Source organism: Anomaloglossus baeobatrachus, chromosome 8, assembly GCF_048569485.1.
Source record: "Anomaloglossus baeobatrachus isolate aAnoBae1 chromosome 8, aAnoBae1.hap1, whole genome shotgun sequence".
Lineage (NCBI taxonomy): Eukaryota > Metazoa > Chordata > Amphibia > Anura > Aromobatidae > Anomaloglossus > Anomaloglossus baeobatrachus.
The window spans coordinates 47,600,744-47,623,384 of NC_134360.1; the positions used below are offsets into that span (position 1 = coordinate 47,600,744).

At 50.8% G+C, this 22,641-nt stretch overlaps 1 protein-coding gene across 2 annotated transcripts in view; it reads right to left on the bottom strand.

Moving 5' to 3' along the window:
- Positions 1-22,641, bottom strand: part of IFT122 (intraflagellar transport 122) — a 120,938-nt gene that overhangs the window by 82,784 nt on the left and 15,513 nt on the right. Inside the window, exons 3-12 of one of the 2 annotated variants that reach the window (XM_075321574.1) lie at positions 12,866-12,950; positions 12,571-12,649; positions 10,644-10,720; positions 10,274-10,340; positions 9,316-9,462; positions 9,135-9,210; positions 8,187-8,378; positions 7,960-8,098; positions 6,832-7,034; positions 6,482-6,619 (exon numbers count right to left, since the gene is read on the bottom strand). In XM_075321574.1, coding sequence (XP_075177689.1) covers positions 6,482-6,619; positions 6,832-7,034; positions 7,960-8,098; positions 8,187-8,378; positions 9,135-9,210; positions 9,316-9,462; positions 10,274-10,340; positions 10,644-10,720; positions 12,571-12,649; positions 12,866-12,950 — 1,203 coding nt within the window. Of the gene's footprint in view, positions 1-6,481; positions 6,620-6,831; positions 7,035-7,959; positions 8,099-8,186; positions 8,379-9,134; positions 9,463-10,273; positions 10,341-10,643; positions 10,721-12,570; positions 12,650-12,865; positions 12,951-22,641 lie in introns of both variants that reach the window. The other variant, XM_075321573.1, reaches the window with a different exon arrangement.

Here is a 22,641-nt window from a genome sequence, read left to right on the forward strand (position 1 = left end):
GAAAGTGGGATACCACCTTAGGGAGAAATTCCGGAACCGGACGCAGAACTACCCTGTCCTGGTGAAGGACCAGGAAGGGAGTTTGTATGAGAGCGTTGCTAGCTCGGAAACTCTCCTAAGAGACGAGACCGTTACTAGAAGGCCACTTCCCGTGAAAAGCGGGAAGGGAGACATCCTTCAAAGGCTCGAAAGGCGGCATCTGGAGAGCAATTAGAACCTTGTTCAGATCTCAGGGCTCTAACGGCCGCTTGTACGGAGTGCTGAGAAGACAAACTCCCCGTAGGAACGTGCGTACCTGAGGAAGTCGTCGTTTCTGAAAAAATACAGATAGCGCTGAGACTTGTCCCTAAAGGGAACTGAGCGACAACCCATTTTCCTACCTAGATTGCAGGAAGGAAGGAAACATAGACGATGCAACCGGCCAGGGAGAAACACCCTGCGCCGAGCACCAAGATAAGAATATCTTCCACGTCCTGTGGTCAATCTTGGCGGACGTTGGTATGCTAGCCTGTCTCATGGTGGCAACCACGTCCTGAGGTAATCCTGACGACACTAGGTTCCAGGACTCAATGCCACACCATCCTTGGTTGAGGGCCGTAGAATTCAAATGGAAGAATGGCCCTTGAGACAGCCAGTCTGATTGGTCTGGTAGTGCCCCCGGTTAGCCTACCGTGAGGCACCACAGAACCGAGTACCACAACATCCTCGGCCAATCTGTAGCGACGAGGATGGCGCGGCCGCAGTCGGTCTTGATCTAGCGCAGTACTCTGGGCAACAATGCCAGAGGTGGCACCTAAGGTAGCTGGAACTGCGACCAATGCTGAACTAAGGCGTTTGCCGCCAGAGCTCGATGATTGTGAAACCGTGCCATGAAGCTGGCACATTGTTGTTGTGCCGTGACGCCATTAGATCGACGTCCGGCCTCTGTCAGCGGCGCCAGATCTCCTGAAACCCGTCCGGGTGAGGAGACCATACTCTTTCGGCCACACCTCAGCGACTTAGGAAGTCAGCTTCCTAGTTTCCACACTTGGGTTGTGAATTGTGGATATGGTGGATGCCGTGTCTTCCACCCACATCAGAACCTGCCGGACTTCCTGGAAGGCTTGCCGGTTGCGCGTTCTTCCTTGGTGGTTGATGTATGCCACCGCTGTGGAGCTGTCCGACTGAAGTCGGATATGCTTGCTTTCCAGCCGCTGTTGGAAGGTTTGTAGGGCAAGATACACTGCTCTGTGTTCAAGAACATTGATCTGAAGGGTGGACTCTTGCTGAGTCCACGTACCCTGAGCGCTGTAGTGGAGAAAAACTGCTCCCCACCCTGATAGACTCGCGTCTGTCGTAACTATCGCCCAGGGGATAGGAAGGACCTTCTTTTTGACCAAGAGGTGGGAAGAAGCCACCACCGTAGAGATTCCTTGGCCGCCTGAGAAAGAACGACGACTCTGTTGAGGGACGTCGACTCCTCGTCCCATTGGCGGAGAATGTCCCATTGTAGTGGACGCAGTAAAACTGCGCGAAAGGAACTGCCTCCATTGCTACCATCTTACGTAGGAAGTGCATGAGGCGTCTCAATGTGTGCGACTGGTTCTTAAAGAAGAGCTTGCAGCCCGTAGTGAATGCTGTTTGTCTAGCGGAAGCTTCACTATCGCTGAGAGAGTAAGAAACTCTATGCCTAGATATGTTATCGATAGGGTCGGGGTCGGATCTGACTTTAAAAAGTTGATGATCCACCCAAAACTTTAGAGAGTCTCCAGCGCAACGTTCGGGCAGTGTTGGCATGTTTCCTAAGAGAGTGCCTTGACAAGTAGATCGTCTAAATACGGGATCACAGAGTGACCCTGAGAGTGCAGGACTGTGACTACTGCTGCCCTGACCTTGGCGAAGACCAGTGGGACTGTCGCTAGCCGGAAGGTAGAGCTACGAACAGAAGGTGTTCGTCTCCTATAACGAAGCGTAGAAACGCTAGTGCTCTGGATCAATCGGCACGTGTGGATAAGCATCCTTGATGCCTAATGATGCTAGGAAATATCCTTGGGACCTTGAGGCGATGACATGGCGGAGGGATTCCATCCGGAACCGCCTGGTGTCCACGAGCTTGCTGAGCATTTTTAGATCCAGAACGGGACGGAACGGCCCGTTGTTATAGGTACCGCAAAGAATTTGGGGTAAAAACCGTGACCTTGTTCCTGAAGAGGAACGGGGGTCATCACTCTTTCTGCCTATAGAGTGCACCCTGTTTGCAGAAGAGCAGCGGCTCGGCCGGGAGGTGGAGAAATTCTGAAGAATCGAGTTGGAGGACGAGAAGTGAGCTCTATCCTGTACCCGTGAGACAGAATGTCTCACACTCAATGGTCATTGACCTATGGCAGCTAAATATCGCCAAGGCGGGAGAGCCTGCTACCGACCGAGGCCGCAAGTCATGAGGAAGTCGCCTTGGAAGCGGGTTTTCAGACTGTCGCTTTTTTGGGCGTGACTGAGCCCGCTAAGATCTGAGCTCCTCTGATCCTTTTGAGTCCACATTGGACGAGGAAAAATGGGACCTGCCCGAGCCTCGAAAAGGCCGAAAACCCCGACTGCCTCTTGCTCTGTTGGGGTTTGTTGTGTCCGGGCTGAGGAAAGGATGAATCCTTACCCCTGGACTGTTTAATGGTTACATTCACCAAACAGTCGGTCAGCAGAAAAAGGCAACTGGTTAGGCAACCTTTTTTGGAAGCAGAATCTGCCTTCCATTCACTTAACGAGCAGACCAGGCTCTGCTTAAAAACACGGAGTAGCGGAGGCTACCGCCGCACGGTTCGCAGAGTCCAGGACAACCTGAATCGCGTAAGAAACAAATGCAGACATTTGAGAGGTTAAGGATGCCACCTGCGGCACAGATGTACGTGTAACCGTGTCAATCTGTGTAAGACAAGCTGAAATAGCTTGGAGTGCCCCAAGGGAGAGAATGCCGGAGCCAACAGCAGTTCCATCTCCCACTGCAACTATGGATCTAGCTACAAGCCTGGAGATTGGAGGATGCCGCTTGGGACACTGGGTCCAGTCCCTGACCAAGTCAGGGGACAGGGATAACGTGTATCCTAAGCCGTTTGGAGAAGCGCATATCTGGATAAGCGTGGTGTTCCTGGACTGCCTCTCTGAAGGCAGAGTGGTCCAGAAAAATACGTGAAGCTGACTCCTCCACTGGAGGAGCTGTGAGGAATAACCCACATTCTATAGATGGACGCTATAAGATTATTTACTATGGCGTCACGATCAGGTGTATCCAGATTGAGAGCGGTCTCAGGATCAGAATCCTGAGCCGCTACTTCCGCCTCATTACACAGCGAGTCCTTCTGCTAGGACCCTGATGAAACCGAGGCCGCTCATAGTGAGCCCGCTTAGGCTGTCTGGGACTGACGTCCGTGCAGAGCCGTGACTCTGGGATGCGTGTGACATTCCCGGAGCTGTTAGTTGTTCACACTGAGGGGGGCCATGGATCAATGATTCAACAGTGCCCATATTGTGAGAGACATGTCCGGACTGCTAGGCTTCTAGTATCATAGCCATAGTCTCAGAAAAACTGTCAGTAAATACTGCAGACACCGTCCTCATCCCCTGGCCATTAGTGCATACAATGGGAGTCTATGTAACCTGCCGGCCGTATAGCCGTACATGCTGTACCAGCTGTATAGAAAAACATGTGGTTCTGCACCTTTGTTTTACACAGAGAATATGCTGATAACTCCTCCGCATAATCCAGGAGGGTATATACAACGTGCGACCAAACAGTGCAATGTATATAGTACAAGCATATCTATAAGTGCACTTCTGCACTAGTGGGGTTAGCACCACAGGTGCTGCTTAACGCCTGTTGCAGCGATTGTGTGACTATCAGAATGCCAGGATCTTCCACACTTGTCTCTGTATCGTACAGAAACTGACACTAATGGCTGCCGGCGTCCTTGTAGAGAAGGAAGCCGTGGGCGTGCCTGAGAAAGTGCGGGAATCCGGATTCACAGTGCACACAGTGAGAGGGGTGGAGTATGCAAAACATACTCCAGCTCTCAGCGCTGCTGTGCTATGCAGCGTCACGCCCCTACCCTGACTGTCAGGGCTGTGGGCGGTAACGAAGGGAGACTAGGCCCAGAAGCCGGGGACTCGAGTTAACAGCGCGGCCGCCGTAAAAGCGCGGGCCGCGCTGAAGTCCCCGGCGCACCACAAGTGCCAGCCGCGCCGCAGTCCCAGCGGCCGGCGCGACCGATTCCTAGAAGTGGCCAGCGTCCCGCCCCTCTCCTGACTGGCAGGTCTGGGGGCGGGAACGAACGGAAGCAGGCCGCAAAAGCCGGGGACTCTAGTTATCAGCGCGGCCGCCGTAAAAGCGCGGGCCGCGCTGAAGTCCCCGGCGCACCACAAGTGCCAGCCGCGCCGCAGTCCCAGCGGCCGGCGCGACCGATTCCTAGAAGTGGCCAGCGTCCCGCCCCTCTCCTGACTGGCAGGTCTGGGGGCGGGAACGAACGGAAGCAGGCCGCAAAAGCCGGGGACTCTAGTTATCAGCGCGGCCGCCGTAAAAGCGCAGGCCGCGCTGAAGTCCCCGGCGCACTACAAGTGCCAGCCGCGCCGCAGTCCCAGCGGCCGGCGCGACCAATTCCCATAAGTGAGCCTGCTTCAGCGAAGCTGAATGAGGCCATGGCACAGGCGCCGCAGCGCTGATGTCCCCCGGCGCACTACAACACCCAGCATGCTGCGGTGTGAGCGCCAAATGCACGGGGACACAGAGTACCTTGAGGAAGCAGGGCCATGTCCCTGATGTACTCCGCTCCATCCAGCATCTTCTCCAGGGGCTGTAGATGGAGCACGGTCTCAGTGCCTGGAGACCGGTAAATCCCACTTCACCCAGAGCCCTGTAAAAAGGGATGGGGAAGGAATCAGCATGTGGGCTCCTGCCGCCGTACCCGCAATGGGTACCTCAACCTTACAAACACCTCCGACATACAGTGGGGTGAGAAGGGAGCATGCTGGGAGCCCTTAGTATGGGCCCTCTTTTCTTCCATCCGACATAGTCAGCAGCTGCTGCTGACTAAAAAGTGGAGCTATGCGTGGATGTGTTGCCTCCTTCGCACAAAGCACAAAACTGGTGAGCCAGTGATCCCACTGGGGGTGTATAGCCAGAAGGGGAGGGGCCTTACACTTTTAAGTGTAATACTTTGTGTGGCCTCCAGAGGCAATAGCTATACACCCCAATTGTCTGGGTCTCCCAATTAGGAGCGAAAAAGAAAGTGAGAGTTTAGAGTAGCCCTCAGGAAGTGAAGAGCTGAGGGAATTGGAGCTCCCTGTGTGACCTTGGTTAGGTCGCAGACGGTGATCTGGGACCAGAGGAGTCGGAGACCCGGTCACAGAGTATTGGAGGAGGTGTAACAGACTTAGTTTTGGAGAACGGTCGGCACCAGAAGTCCAGTAACCGGACCAGTACCGAGCACGGTGGGGTACAGGACCCTAGATCAGGGAGTAGCTTCACGCAACCTGATAATTAGCCTGTGGAGGATAGTCTCTTTATGAACTTTCCCCAAGAGCTCAGCGATCGAAGGCATCAGCACAACGAGGGGGATAGGGCTTTCCAGCTTATGCGGCCCACTGAGATGCGAAGTGTCAGCCATTGAGAGCACAGCTCCACTACACCATTATAGGGAGCAGGACCCCGACAGCTGCAGGCCAAAGGGTCACTCAGGAACATCTACACAATTGTACAAGGAGGCAGGCTCCAGACCACTAAGCAATACCAGCAGGGACGGACACCCGGACGAGCTCCCCAGAGTGGCAGCAGCACCCAGAGACTTGGTTTACTCCTGTGTCAGAGTCTGCTTAATGGCCGCACTAACGACTGCACCGCCTGAGTGAGTACACTGCCCTTCCTGGGTCCCTGCCTGCCCACATCACCCCACCATGCCATCCACTATCCCTCCAGAGTCCCAGGGCCTTTCCTACCCGTTGAGGGACCACCATCTGGCTGCCCCACTCCATCTTCCCCGGGTACTCCCATCGACAGCGGCGATACTCCCCTTACCGGGAACCACGGGTGGCGTCACGAACTCTCCCCTGTAAATAATCCCCTTTTATTTGAGTGGCCGCTGAGCCCGGGTCCGGGGACCCTCGAGCCACAGCAAACCCCGGATCCGAGCAGTTAGACTGCTGCAGGGGCAGCACAATTACTGGACGTGTGATCTTAACCCAAGTGGTAATTTGATGATCATGAGGGGGCTACCACTGGGACCCTCATCAATCTGAAGAAGCCATATCCCCTGTGGCATTAGAGCTGTAGTGAGAATGTGAAACCACTGCTCCATTCATGTTCTCTACTGCTCCATGCATATAGAAGACTTTGGCCACTCTATTCTCAGGAATGGTGGGAGTGTCAGCGTCTGGCTCATACATTTATAATTTATCCTGTCAGTAGGTACTTATTGTTGTATTTTTGGACAACCCCTAATAGCACATAAATACATATCACCTGTCCATTTTTCAGTCCCACTAGCAAGCCTTCTCGTCCTGGGGGGCCTCCGATCACCTTTATGTACCGGATTAAAGATTCCATCATCCACTCTCGCTCCTTCACACCCTTAAAGGATAAGCACTGCAAACGCTTCTCCTGCGATAAAAGAGAAAACATAAATCCATAAATATACCCAGTCTACAACATTCAATAACAGTAAAGGTGAAGATTGGTAGCGTAAGCGATTCAGGATACATGTGTAAATATATTCAGGTGTTCCCCTTTGCACTAACATGCTACGCAGATCGCACACACCAGTCCCTGTCATCAGTGTTATGGATAGATGCTGCAGTCGGTCTATCACTCACCTGGCACAGGATAACATGCTGGGAACAAACCACAAGCAAATTACACTCAAACTTTTTGACAATTTTTTCTTTGACGCGGTAATGCATGTCGGCAGCATCTTCAGAGTACAGCTCATAGATCAGGATCTTCTCTGGCATCTGAATGGCTAGCCTGTTCTTATAGATGGCAATCTTCTTCACCAATTCCCGGCACTTAATTCGCACTGGATGAGAGCATAAACCACAAGTTTACATGATTATCCATGATCACAGCGCTTAACATCTAAACAGCAAACATATAGAACGTACACATAGTATATACATGTGTATTCAGAACTGTTCTTTACCAGGGATGATCGAATACCACAAATATTCGGCTTCGCGAATATTCGCCGACTAGGTTGCCACTATTCGACTATTCGCGAATATTCGATGCGCAATGTAAGGGTGGCTTTACAGGCTGCGATATATGGCCCGAAATCGCTAGCATGCGACCCACCCCCATCGTTTGTGCGAAACGGGCATATCGCTGCCCGTCGCGCACAAAATCCGGCACCCCCGTCACACATACTTACCTGCATAGCGACGTCGCTGTGACCGGCGTACCGCCTCCTTTCTAAGGGGGGCGGTCCGTTCGGCGTCACAGCGACGTCACTAAGCGGCCGGCCAATGAAAGCGGAGGGGCGGAGATGAGCGGGACGTAACATCCCGCCCACCTCCTTCCTTCCACATTGTGGCCGGATGCAGGTAAGGAGATGTTCCTCGTTCCTGCGGCGTCACACGTAGCAATGTGCACTGCCGCAGGAACGAGGAACAACTTCGCCCCTGCGACAGCAGCGATAACTGGCAGCGGACCCCCATGTCAACGAGGACCGATTTTGGACGTTTTTGCAACGATCCAAAATCGCTCCTAGGAGTCACAGGCTACGACATCGCTACAGCGGCCGGATGTGCGTCCCAAAATCCGTGACCCCAAAGAGATCGCTGTAGCGTGTAAAGCCCGCTTAAGTCTATGGGAAACCTGAATAACAACTATTCGGGCTTCCCATAGACTTACATTGCGCATCGAATATTCGCATAGCGGCGACTTATTCGTCGGATATTCGCGGAGCCAAATATTTGTGGTATTTGATCATCCCTATTCTTTACCTTTCTGCTCAGTGATGAGATGCTGGACTATAACATCAGTCATGCAGTCCCTGAAGGCGTATCTGTCCTTATAGAGTCCGTGCACCGTGCTGAAAATCAGCTGGTAGAAAGCAAGCGTTCCATCCTGACATCCAACGACCTGAAACATAAGACACAAATATTGGGATTACTACCCTGTCACACTCCTACTCACAATATCAATCAGGTATTGCATTACTCAATCTTACCACATAGTTTGAGTCAGGCTTAACTTTGCATGTCCACACCCAGGAATTTTGCTCCCCGATAGTACCCAGTCGTACCCCGTCCTTTGTGAACAGAGACACCTGCCTGTCGGATCCGCTCATAACGATATATTCACCTTTAGAGAAGTAGCTGACGCAGCAGGGATCACAGCCCAGGGATCGGTCCTTCCCAACCTGCAATGCATAAGAATACAGCAAATTCTAAAGCAAGATAATGATGGGCTTGGAAAACAAGTACAGGACAATGCCTTTAATCCTGTGTCTATGGGGCCTAAGAGTTGCCGGATTATAATCTGTACCTGCTTGCAACTGAGCTGATTAATCCAGTGTCTATGGGGCCTAAAGGCTGCTTTACACGCAGCGGCATCGCTAGCGATGTCACTCGTGAAAGCACCCGCCCCTGTCGTTTGTGCGTCACAGGCAAATCGCTGCCCGTGGTGCACAATATCGCTAGGCCCTGTCACACGGACTTACCCTGCCTAACGATGTCGCTGTGGCCGGTGAACAACCTCTTCTCTAAGGGGGCAGTTCGTGCGGCGTCACAGCAACGTCACACGGCAGGCGCCCAATAGAAGCGGAGGGGCGGAGAGCAGCCGCATGAAAGTCACGCCCACCTCGTTGCTGGAGGACGCAGATATGGTGTTGTTCGTCGTTCCCGGGGTGTCACACGTAGCGATGTGTGCTGCCTCAGGAACGACAAACAACCTGCGTCCAAAATCAGAAACGATTTTTGGGAAATGGACGACGTGTCAACAATCAACGATTTGGTGAGTATTTTGCATCGTTAGCGGTCGCTCGTACATATCACACGAAACGATGTCGCTAACGAGGTCGGATATGCGTCACGAATTCCGTGACCCCAACGACATCTCGTTAGCGATGTTGTTGCGTGTAAAGCCCCCTTAAGAGTTGCCGGATTATAATCTGTACCTGCTTGCCGCTGAGCTGATAAAAGGATAACTTCTTCCCCCAGTCTGCCACCGCCAAAATGTCGTTGTTCTCATCCCTAATGATAAACACTTGGATCAGTAAGATATGAACAGATGTAGCAGAAACTTGCAATCTACTGATTACACAGTGGTATGTAATGGTTGTGATCAAAAATACTGACTTTGAAGGGTTCCAAGAGATAGACCAGATTGGTGACAGAGATCCTCCAGGTCGCTCGATTTTCACTTTCTCCTCGCCATTCTTGTTCCTTATGCTTACGACGCCGTTGAACATCCCCAGTGCAAGATACTGTCCGTCATTTGTCCAGCTTGTAATAAAGCAAAGGTGTGGCGTTATAACAGACTGTGTGTGGTGGGGGTTCGTGATGAAGTACAAGGTGGGTTACAATATATGGCAATAAATTGACTACCATGTAGAGTGACACAACTGATATGAGCACCATACAGGGAACCTGTCACCTGATTTGGTGACTATAAACTGCAGCCACCATCAGTGGGCTCTTATATACAGCATTCTAACATGCTGTATATAAGAGCCCGGGCCGCTGTGTAGAACATAAAAAACACTTTACAATACTCACCTAAGGGGCAGAGCTGTTCAGACTGGTTGGATGGGTGTCTGTTCTCTGGGTGCGGCGCCTCCTCTTTCAGCCATCTTTGTCCTTCTTCTGAAGCCTGAGTGCATGATACATCCTACGTCATCCACACGCACCTGTATTGAGGTCCTGCGCAGGCGCACTTTGATCTGTCCTGAGCAGGGCAGATCAAAGTATTGTAGTGCGCCTGCGCAGGACCTCAATGCCGGCTAGTGTGGATGACGTAGTACGCGTCATGCACTCAGGCTTCAGAAGAAGGAGGACAAAGATGGTCGAAAGAGGAGGCGCCGCACCCAGAGAACGGAGATACCTATCCGACTAGTCTGCAACGCCACGACCATTTAGGTGAGTATTATAAAGTGATTTTTACATTCTACACAGCGGCCTGGGCTCCTATATACAGCATGATAGAATGCTGTATATAAGAGCCCACTGGTGGTGGCTGCAGCTTATAGACCCCAAATCTGGTGACAGGTTCCCTTTAATACCTGAGAATAAGTGGATCTATACTGTAAGCTCTTACCTGCAGCAGGTGATCTTACTGCTCACTTTATGTTTGGAAACCGACTTCTGCTCCGGAGACCAAAGCCCTAATTAAAAAGAAAAATAATAATACACTAATTATTTCTGTGTCCTTCCACAGTCAATCTTACAGCACAGATGCCCTCCTCTACTATTAGATGCCCTCTACTGCTGCAATAACCAGAGCAAAGCTAAACTCTACCTGCACCGCTCTGATCAGATCTAGTAATGATGGCTGGATTGATGTGGGATGTCAGGGGGTCCCACTTTAGCCCCTCCTGCATTATACACACATATAATATATTATAAATTATATGTACATGTAGCCGGCGATAGAGGCTAAGTACTGATGTGACCATCAAGGAACTCACCAAAATCACTAGAGGAGCAGGACGCCAGCTGATGGGTGACCGGGTTGTAGGATACACACTGGATGGAGTCATTGTGCCTGAAGAGCGCAAACACATAAGAACTACACCAAGGACACACAAACCACACATCTACAACATCTATTCCAAATTTCCTTGAAAAAGTAGGTCAATAGAGATTTTTTCAAAACTTTAAGGGGTACTTCACACACAGCGAGATCGCTGCTGAGATCGCTGCTGAGTCACGTTTTTTGTGACCTCATTAGCGATCTCGCTGTGTGTGACACTGAGCAGCGATCTGGCCCCTGCTGTGAGATCGCTGCTCATTACACACAGTGCTGGTTAGTTTTTTTATTGTTGCTCTCCCGCTGATAAGCACACATCGCTGTGTGTGACAGCGAGAAAGCAACAATCCTGAATGTGCAGGGAGCAGGAGCCGGCGTCTGGCAGCTGCGGTAACCTGTAACCAAGGTAAACATCGGGTAACCAAGGTGGTTACCCGATATTTACCTTCGTTACCAGCCTCCGCAGCTCTCACGCTGCCAGTGCCGGCTCCTGCTCCCTGCACACGCTAAGTTAAGCGGTGTGAGCTGGTAACTAAGGTAAACATCGGGTAACCATACCCGATGTTTACCTTAGTTACCAGTGTCCGCAGCTTCCAGACGCCGGCTCCGTGCAAGCGCAGCGTCGCTTGCACGTCGCTGCTGGCTGGGGTCTGGTCACTGGTCGCTGGTGAGATCTGCCTGTTTGAGAGCTCACCAGCGACCATGTAGCGATGCAGCAGCGATCCTGACCAGGTCAGATCGCTGGTCGGATCGCTGCTGCGTCGCTAAAGTGTGACGGTACCCTAATACAGATTTCATATCCTGGGGAATCAGATACCAGAGAAAACAATGATGGAACAGGAGCCACCACTCTGAATGTGCATCTGAGAACTGAGTCTCAGTGCAGCAGGAGACATGAAGTCACTACATCGCGCCTGCTGTGCAGTGCCTCAGTCTGCACAAATAACAGACCAGACCGGCAAAATAGGGGCGATAAGCAGTATTTTTTACTTTGTCGCTCATTGCTTTTTGAAGGGTTGTGGGTCATTATACTGTGTGGGAGACTATGGGACCATCACACTGTGTAGTGGAGTTATGGGGACCTCATATTATTGAGGGAGGATGGAGAAGCCATCATAGTGTGGAGGGTAATGTTCTATGAGGGCATCATACTGTGTGTGTGTGTGGGGGGGTCACCGTGTCGGCATTAAACTGTGTGGGGTCAGTATGGGGGTAATATATTGTGGGGGATTGATGTGTGGTCATCATACTGTGGTTGTGAGGGCTACATGATACTGTGGGGTATTTATTGTGTGCGTGTGTGTGTGTGTGTGTGTGTGTGTGTATCATTGTACCCAGCAGTAAACTATGGGGATCCAATGTGGTGGCATCACACTGTGGGGGTTTGCTGTTAGGTCCTCAAACTGTGTGTGAGAATGGTACTGGGGGAGTAATCCTGGAGGAGGGAATTCACCGTGGGGCCTCAGACTATGCTTAAGGGGCATTTTGGGGGACACCATAATGCATGGGGGCTATGAAAGAGTTGTCACAGTGGGTGAGAACACTATGTCCTGCAATACATGTCCCTCTCCCTCTGACTACGCCTATACACCCTGACACTGCTTACATACGGACTTTTGTTATGGGGTCCCATGATTTTTATATATTCCTTGGCTATGGTTCCTTTATCGACAACCCATGCTTAGTGTATATATGACTGTTATTAGGCACAGGGTTATAACTAACACCTATCTACTGTATGAACACTAAAGTCCCCCAGAAAGACAGACCTTCTTTGTCAGTCATCAGCCCTGACAATATAACAGCTACTAGTGAAAAAGTGAGATAACTGTATAAGTATGCGGCTCCCAACATGACCGACTTACGTATACTTCAGAATTCCCTCCAGTTTCGATGTCCAGATAATGACACTTTTATCAGCAGATCCAGAAGCAAATCTTTTTCCTGGAAACACCAAATGTTATTATGAGAAGAGAAGTAAAGAGAAAAAAAAGTGAATTAAGTAATAAATGGAGAAAAAAATGATTAAAATAAATGAAACAAAACTATACTGACAAATGTAGAAACACAAAACGAGTAACGAAAAGATCAGGATCTTGTAAAGTGCAAAGTCTGGAATTCGGCATTTCCAAAGTATATGGCAGTGATCTAGGAATTTACCATCTTTAGCGTAGGCCACGCAGAACACCATGTCCTTATGTCCCTTCAGCGGCTGAAGTAAAGTCCCATCTGATGTGTCATACACCTTAAAGAAAAGAGAAATCTTAAAAGAGCTAACTGATTAATAGGATAAAAGAAGGGAATTTTGTTTACTTACCGTAAATTCCTTTTCTTCTAGCTCCAATTGGGAGACCCAGACAATTGGGTGTATAGCTTCTGCCTCCGGAGGCCACACAAAGTATTACACTTAAAAGTGTAAAGCTCCTCCCCTTCTGCCTATACACCCCCCGTGCCTCACGGGCTCCTCAGTTTTGGTGCAAAAGCAAGAAGGAGGTAAAGTTATAAATTGGTTTAAAGTAAATTCAGTCCGAAGAAATTTCGGAGAACTGAAACCATTGAACATGAACAACATGTGTACACAAAAAACAACAGCCCGAAGGGAACAGGGGCGGGTGCTGGGTCTCCCAATTGGAGCTAGAAGAAAAGGAATTTACGGTAAGTAAACAAAATTCCCTTCTTCTTTGTCGCTTCATTGGGAGACCCAGACAATTGGGACGTCCAAAAGCAGTCCCTGGGTGGGTAAAGTAAAACCTCGAAATAGAGCCGTAAAACGGCCCCTTCCTACAGGTGGGCAACCGCCGCCTGAAGGACTCGCCTACCTAGGCTGGCATCTGCCGAAGCATAGGTATGCACCTGATAGTGTTTCGTGAAAGTGTGCAGGCTCGACCAGGTAGCTCCCTGACACACCTGCTGAGCCGTAGCCTGGTGCCGCAAAGCCCAGGACGCACCCACGGCTCTGGTAGAATGGGCCCTTAGCCCTGAGGGAACCGGAAGCCCAGAAGATCGGTAAGCTTCGAGAATAGGTTCCTTGATCCACCGAGCCAGGGTTGATTTGGAAGCTTGTGACCCTTTACGCTGGCCAGCGACAAGGACAAAGAGTGCATCCGAGCGGCGTAGGGGCGCCGTACGAGAAATGTAGAGTCTGAGTGCTCTCACCAGATCTAACAAGTGCAAATCCCTTTCACATTGGTGAACTGGATGAGGACAAAAAGAGGGTAAGGAGATATCCTGATTGAGATGAAAGGGGGATACCACCTTAGAGAGAAATTCCGGAACCGGACGCAGAACCACCTTGTCCTGGTGAAACACCAGGAAAGGGGCTTTGCATGACAGCGCTGCTAGCTCAGACACTCTCCGAAGTGATGTGACTGCTACTAGGAAGGCCACTTTCTGCGAAAGGCGTGAGAGAGGAATATCCCTCATTGGCTCGAAAGGTGGTTTCTGAAGAGCCATCAGCACCCTGTTCAGATCCCAGGGTTCTAACGGCCGCTTGTAAGGAGGGACTATGTGACAAACCCCCTGCAGGAACGTGCGTACCTGTGGAAGTCTGGCCAGGCGCTTCTGAAAGAACACAGAGAGCGCTGAGACTTGTCCCTTAAGGGAGCCGAGCCACAAACCTTTTTCCAATCCGGATTGAAGGAAGGAAAGAAAAGTGGGCAAGGCAAATGGCCAGGGAGAAAAACCCTGATCAGAGCACCAAGATAAGAATATCCTCCACGTCCTGTGGTAGATCTTGGCGGACGTTGGTTTCCTAGCCTGTCTCATAGTGGCAATGACCTCTTGAGATAACCCTGAAGACGCTAGGATCCAGGACTCAATGGCCACACAGTCAGGTTGAGGGCCGCAGAATTCAGATGGAAAAACGGTCCTTGAGACAGCAAGTCTGGTCGGTCTGGTAGTGCCCACGGTTGGCCCACCGTGAGATGCCACAGATCCGGGTACCACGACCTCCTCGGCCAGTCTGGAACGACGAGGATGGCGCGGCGGCAGTCGGACCTGATCTTGCGTAACACTCTGGGCAACAGTGCCAGAGGAGGAAACACATAAGGGAGTTGAAACTGCGACCAATCCTGAACTAAAGCGTCTGCCGCCAGAGCTCTCTGATCTTGAGATCGTGCCATGAATGTCGGGACCTTGTGGTTGTGCCGGGACGCCATTAGGTCGACGTCCGGCATCCCCCAGCGGCAACAGATCTCCTGAAACACGTCCGGGTGAAGGGACCATTCCCCTGCGTCCATGCCCTGGCGACTGAGAAAGTCTGCTTCCCAGTTTTCTACGCCCGGGATGTGAACTGCGGATATGGTGGAGGCTGTGGCTTCCACCCATAGCAGAATCCGCCGGACTTCCTGGAAGGCTTGCCGACTGCATGTTCCGCCTTGGTGGTTGATGTATGCCACCGCTGTGGAGTTGTCCGACTGAATTCGGATCTGCTTGCCTTCCAGCCACGGCTGGAACGCCTTTAGGGCAAGATACACTGCCCTTATCTCCAGAACATTGATCTGAAGGGAGGACTCTGGCTGAGTCCAAGTACCCTGAGCCCTGTGGTGGAGAAAGACCGCTCCCCACCCTGACAGGCTCGCGTCCGTCGTGACCACAGCCCAGGATGGGGGCAGGAAGGATTTCCCCTTCGACAGAGAAGTGGGAAGAAGCCACCACTGAAGGGAAGCCTTGGCTGCCCGAGAAAGGGAGACGTTCCTGTCGAGGGACGTCGACTTCCTGTCCCATTTGCGGAGAATGTCCCATTGAAGTGGACGCAGATGAAACTGCGCAAAAGGAACTGCCTCCATTGCTGCTACCATCTTCCCTAGGAAGTGCATGAGGCGCCGCAAGGGGTGTGACTGGCCTTGAAGGAGAGATTGCACCCCTGTCTGTAGTGAACGCTGTTTGTCCAGCGGAAGCTTCACTATCGCTGAGAGAGTATGAAACTCCATGCCAAGATATGTCAGTGATTGGGCCGGTGTCAGATTTGACTTTGGAAAATTGATGATCCACCCGAAACTCTGGAGAGTCTCTAGAGCAATGCTCAGGCTGTGTTGGCATGCCACTTGAGAGGGTGCCTTGACAAGCAGATCGTCTAAGTAAGGGATCACCGAGTGTCCCTGAGAGTGCAGAACTGCTACTACTGTTGCCATGACCTTAGTGAAGACCCGTGGGGCTGTCGCCAAGCCGAAAGGCAGTGCCACGAACTGAAGGTGTTCGTCCCCTATGGCGAAACGCAGGAAGCGCTGATGCTCTTGAGCAATCGGTACGTGGAGATAAGCATCTTTGATGTCGATTGATGCTAGGAAATCTCCTTGGGACATTGAGGCGATGACGGAGCGGAGCGATTCCATCCGGAATCGCCTGGTTTTTACATGTTTGTTGAGCAGTTTTAGGTCCAGAACAGGACGGAAGGATCCGTCCTTTTTCGGCACCACGAACAAGTTGGAGTAAAAACCGTGACCCTGTTGCTGAAAAGGAACAGGGATCACCACTCCTTCTGCCTTCAGAGTGCATACCGCCTGAAGAAGAGCATCGGCTCGCTCGGGGGGCGGAGATGTTCTGAAGAACCGAGTCGGAGGACGAGAGTTGAACTCTATCCTGTAACCGTGAGACAGAATGTCTCTCACCCAACGGTCTTTTACCTGTGGCAGCCAGGCGTCGCAAAAGCGGGAAAGCCTGCCACCGACCGAGGATGCGGTGTGAGGAGGCCGAAAGTCATGAGGAGGCCGCTTTGGGAGCGGTTCCCCCGGCGGTCTTTTTAGGACGTGACTTAGACCGCCATGAATCGGAGTTCCTCTGATCCTTCTGAGGCCTTTTGGACGAGGAGAATTGAGACCTGCCCGCGGACCGAATGGACCGAAACCTCGATTGTACCTTCCGTGGTTGAGGTCTGTTTGGTTTGGACTGGGGTAAGGACGAGTCCTTTCCCTTGGATTGTTTAATGATTTCATCCAATCGCTCACCAAACAGACGGTCGCCAGAAAATGGCAAACCGGTTAAGAACTTTTTGGAAGCAGAGTCTGCCTTCCATTCACGTAGCCACATGGCCCTGCGGACTGCCACCGAATTGGCGGATGCTACCGCCGTACGGCTCGCAGAGTCCAGGACAGCATTAATGGCGTAGGACGCAAACGCCGACGCCTGAGAGGTTAAGGACACCACTTGCGGGGCAGACGTACGTGTGACTGCATTAATCTGCGCATGACAAGCTGAGATAGCTTGGAGTGCCCATACGGCTGCGAATGCTGGAGCAAAAGACGCGCCGATAGCTTCATAGATGGATTTCAACCAGAGCTCCATCTGTCTGTCAGTGGCATCTTTGAGTGAAGCCCCATCTTCCACTGCAACTATGGATCTAGCCGCCAGTCTGGAGACTGGAGGATCCACCTTGGGACACTGAGCCCAGCCCTTGACAACGTCAGGGGGGAAGGGATAACGTGTATCCTTAAGGCGCTTGGAAAAACGCTTATCTGGACAAGCTCGGTGTTTCTGGACTGCCTCTCTGAAGTCAGAGTGATCCAGAAACGTACTCAATGTACGCTTGGGAAACCTGAAACGGAATTTCTCCTGCTGAGAAGCTGACTCCTCAATTGGAGGAGCTGGGGGAGAAATATCCAACACCTGATTGATGGTCGCTATAAGGTCATTCACTATGGCGTCACCTTCAGGTGTATCTAGGTTGAGAGCGGCCTCAGGATCAGAATCCTGATCTGCTACCTCAGCTTCATCATCCAGAGAGTCCTCCTGCTGAGACCCCGAACAGTGTGATGAAGTCGAGGGAATTTCCCAGCGAGCCCGCTTAGGCGGCCTGGGACTGCGGTCCGTGTCAGAGACCTCACCCTGGGACCTATGGGTCACCCCAGGAGCACTTTGCTGCTCCAACTGAGGGGGGCCTGGGGTCAATGATTCAACAGTGCCCGTGGCCTGAGTCACCGGTCTGGACTGTAAGGCTTCTAGTATCTTAGCAGACCATTTATCCATAGTCTCAGACAGTTTGTCAGCAAATACTGCAAACTCCGTCCCTGTCACCTGGACAGTGGTAGCAGGTGGTTCCACCTGGGCCACCAGTAGCAGAGGCTCCGGCTGAGTAAGTGCCACAGGGGCCGAGCATTGCACACAATGAGGATCGGTGGAACCTGCCGGTAGTATAGCCGCACATGAGGTACAGGTTGCAAAGTAAACCTGTGCTTTGGCACCCTTGCTTTTTGCGGACGACATGCTGTTGTCTCCTCTGAGTACAATCCAGGAGGGTATATAGCCAAAAATCAACAGTGCGGCCGTACAGTGTAAATGTATAGCATATAAGCATATATATATATATGTACACTTCGGCACTCAGTGGGGCCAGCACCCAGGTGCTGCTTACCGACCGCTCAAAGCGGTTGTGTGATCACCAGATTCCCTGCCTGGGCCTCCCAGAGCTGTGTCTCTCCTCTCCAGCGTCAGAAGTGCTGACAGGAATGGCTGCCGGCGTTCTGTGGGGAGGAGGGGGCCGTGGGCGTGCCCTAGAAAGTGCGGGAATCTGATGCCCCACTGAGCTGAGTGAGGGGGGAGGAGGATACAAAGTATGCTCCAGCCCTCAGCGCTGACGTCCTGTGCAGCGTCCCGCCCTTCCCCTGACTGGCAGGCCTGGGGGCGGGAATATGCGATACTAGGCCGCAAAAGCCAGGGACTAAAGTTATAAGCGCGGCCGGCAAATAAGCGCGGCCGGCGCGGTAGTCCCCGGCGCACTAACACACCCAGCAGTGCTGCAGTGTGTATGGCACAAGCGCTCCATGCGCGGTCCCCCAGGGGGACACAGAGTACCTCACAGTAGCAGGGCCTTGTCCCTGACGATACCCGGCTCCTGTCCAGCAGATTCCCCAGGGGCTGCGGAGGGAGCACGGTCCCAGTGCCTGGAGACCGATTAAGATCCCACTTCACCCAGAGCCCATTAAGGGATGGGGAAGGAAAACAGCATGTGGCTCCTGCCTATGTACCCGCAATGGGTACCTCAACCTTAACAGCACCCGACCAGAGTGGGGTGAGAAGGGAGCATGCTGGGGGCCCTATATGGGCCCTCTTTTCTTCCATCCGACATAGTCAGCAGCTGCTTCTGACTAAGATGTGGAGCTATGCGTGGATGTCAGCCTCCTTCGCACAAAGCATGAAAACAACTGAGGAGCCCGTGAGGCACGGGGGGTGTATAGGCAGAAGGGGAGGGGCTTTACACTTTTAAGTGTAATACTTTGTGTGGCCTCCGGAGGCAGAAGCTATACACCCAATTGTCTGGGTCTCCCAATGGAGCGACAAAGAAACCCCATGTTATACTACATATCATGGGTTATGTTATACTATATAGTGAAAAGTTCCTCAACTTTCCAATAAAGTTTGTTTCAATTCCTCACAACCTCAAGATCTCAGCTTGTTTAAGTAAATAGGGACATAACTATCTGTCAAAACTGTAAAAAAAAACAATGGACCGCACATCCAAAAATCATACACTAACCTAGTGCTTGTAAGCAAAAATGTATGAAACTGAACATGATGTTCTTACTTTACTTTACATTCTGATCATTAATATATACAGTGGAACCTTGGATTAGGAGTAACTTGGTTTGAGAGCGTTTTGCAAGACAAGCAAACCTTTATACAAGTTTGTAACTTGGTTTAAGAGCAATGCTTTGCAATAAGAACAAATAATGACTGCGCACACTTGCAGTTTCACCACGCTCTGACCCTCTGTGGCGCACTCTGTGTAAACCTATTGGAGGTAACTTTCTGTACATATGTACTGTATACAGTATACCATTGCACAGTACAGTATATACCATATAGCATGCCTATCATTTTGCATTTGTGGATACAGTATTGCACTTTCTTTCTGCTAACCAGTGCAGCACATTGCTTGTACTGTAATGTAATTGCCTGTGCAGTATTTCTACCCCACATTTGGCTTAGTTTTGCCCTTATTTTGGGGAGAATAGATATGGGGTGCGTTTTTTTGTGTACTGTACTAGAATAAAGGTTGTCATATTTATGCATCATTTTTTCTCTCTATAATGTACCTCCCGCACACCAACAATTCTATTGTAAGCTAACGTGCAGTTTGACTTGCTTTACATGTTTTTACTGTACAGTATTTTGTATTAGTGTACTGTAATAATTTTATGTGAATACAGTACATTATTTTGTATTACTCTAGTAAGTGTGTATAAATACAGTAAATATTTTTGGGTTGTGGAACGTCTGTGTTTCAATTATTTCCTATGGAAAAATTTGCTGTGATATAAGAGTAAAGCGGGCTTTACACGCTACAACAAATCTAACGATGTGTCGGCGGGGTCACGTCGTAAGTGACGCACATCCGGCATCGTTAGTGTTGTTGTAGTGTGTGACAGCTACGTGCGATTGCGATTGAACGTAAAACCGTTCATCACATACACGTCGTTCATTTCCTTAAAATTGCACGTCGGGTTGTTCAATGTTCCCGAGGCAGCACACACCGCAGTGTGTGACACCCCGGGAACGATGAACAGATCTTACCTGCGTCTCGCGGCTCCCGCCGGCAATGTTGAAGGAAGAAGGTGGACGGGATGTTTATGTCCCGCTCATCTCCGCCCCTCCGCTTCTATTGGCCAGCTGCCGCGTGACGTCGATGTGACGCCGAACGTCCCTCCCACTCCAGGAAGTGGACGTTCGCCGCCCACATCGAGGTCGTATGGACGGGTAAGGAAGTGTGACGGGAAATAATCGTTTGTGCGACACGGTCAACAAATTGAACGTGCCACACATACGATGGGGCCGGGTACGATCACGTACGATATCGTATGTGATATCGTAAGGTGTAAAGCAGCCTTAACTTGGATTAAGAGCACACTCCTGGAAAGATTTATGCTCATAATCCAAGGTTCCACTGTACATGCAAATTTGTGCTGTTTGTTTCAGACAGCATAGCCCACTAAGGCAAGAAAAAGAAAAAGAACTGCACAAAATGGGGAGCAAAAACCGAATATCATTATAAAAGTCAATTTTATTGCAGCAAAAATACATAAAAACATTTAAAATGACAGAAAACACACTCAATAACACAGTATGAAACTCCCCAAACAGCTCACAATAGTGTAAGTAGCATACCACAATTATATGTAAATTATCGAAAAGGTCCTCCCCAGAAGAGGAAGAAGAAGGTGAGAGGACTATATATACATAAATGACAATGCATGACAAACAATGCACACCTGATAATCCCTATATACATTAAATAATATATAAGGAGTTGTGTGTCAGCATCACAATTTGCATATAAATCAAAAGCACCCCACGGGATATAACAAGGAAACATGCAAAAGCATAGACATGTGTATTGAGCACAATCCAATGATAAAGAGGAGGCACCCTGTATAAGTTAAATGAAGCCCTGTAATTCCTGGCCAGGAACAATAATAGTGGTCACAACATACCAACAGGAGTTTAATAAACAGGAGCCGTCCATAATGCAATGATCCCAAACAGGGGGCAAGGAGATGGGGGGGATCAGGAGGACAGCGTTATAGATGAGGAGCAAGGGGAGAGTCAAGAGGATCCCGTGGGCAGGGGCCCACGCGTATTGCCGCGTCAGCGGCTTCTTCAGGGCAATGAAGGGAATTTTGTTACTTACCGTAAATTCCTTTTCTTCTAGCTCCAATTGGGAGACCCAGACGATTGGGTGTATAGCTACTGCCTCCGGAGGCCACACAAAGCACTACACCAAAAAGTGTAAGGCCCCTCCCCTTCTGGCTATACACCCCCCGTGGGATCGCGGGCTGCTCAGTTTTAGTGCTAAAGCAAGAAGGAGGAAAGCCAATAACTGGTTTAAACAAATTCAATCCGAAGTAACATCGGAGAACTGAAACCGTTCAACATGAACAACATGTGTACCCGAAAAAACCAAAAATCCCGAAGGAAACAGGGCGGGTGCTGGGTCTCCCAATTGGAGCTAGAAGAAAAGGAATTTACGGTAAGTAACAAAATTCCCTTCTTCTTCGGCGCTCCATTGGGAGACCTAGACGATTGGGACGTCCAAAAGCAGTCCCTGGGTGGGTAAAATAATACCTCAAGTTAGAGCTGCAAAACAGCCCTCCCCTACGAGGAGGCAACTGCCGCCTGCAGGACTCTTCTACCTAGGCTGGCGTCCACCGAAGCGTAGGTATGCACCTGATAGTGTTTGGTGAAAGTGTGCAGGCTCGACCAGGTAGCCGCCTGGCACACCTGTTGAGCCGTAGCCTGGTGTCGTAATGCCCAGGACGCACCCACGGCTCTGGTAGAATGGGCCTTCAGCCCTGATGGAACCGGAAGCCCAGCAGAACGGTAGGCTTCAAGAATTGGTTCCTTGATCCATCGAGCCAGGGTGGATTTGGAAGCTTGCGACCCTTTGCGCTTACCAGCGACAAGGACAAAGAGTGCATCCGAGCGGCGCAGGGGCGCCGTGCGGGAGATGTAGATTCTGAGTGCTCTCACCAGATCTAACAAATGCAAATCCTTCTCATACCGATGAACTGGATGAGGACAAAAGGAAGGTAAGGAGATATCCTGATTGAGATGAAAAGAGGATACCACCTTAGGGAGAAATTCCTGAATCGGGCGCAGCACCACCTTGTCCTGGTGAAACACCAGGAAGGGAGCTTTGGATGACAGCGCTGCTAGCTCAGACACTCTCCGAAGAGACGTGACCGCCACTAGAAAGGCCACTTTCTGTGAGAGTCGAGAAAGTGACACCTCCTTCATAGGCTCGAAGGGCGGCTTCTGGAGAGTAACCAGTACCCTGTTCAGATCCCATGGATCTAACGGCCGTTTGTACGGAGGGACGATGTGACAAACCCCCTGCAGGAACGTGCGTACCTGAGGAAGTCGTGCTAGACGCTTCTGAAAAAATACTGATAGCGCTGAGACTTGTCCTTTAAGGGAGCCGAGCGCTAAGCCTTTTTCCAAACCAG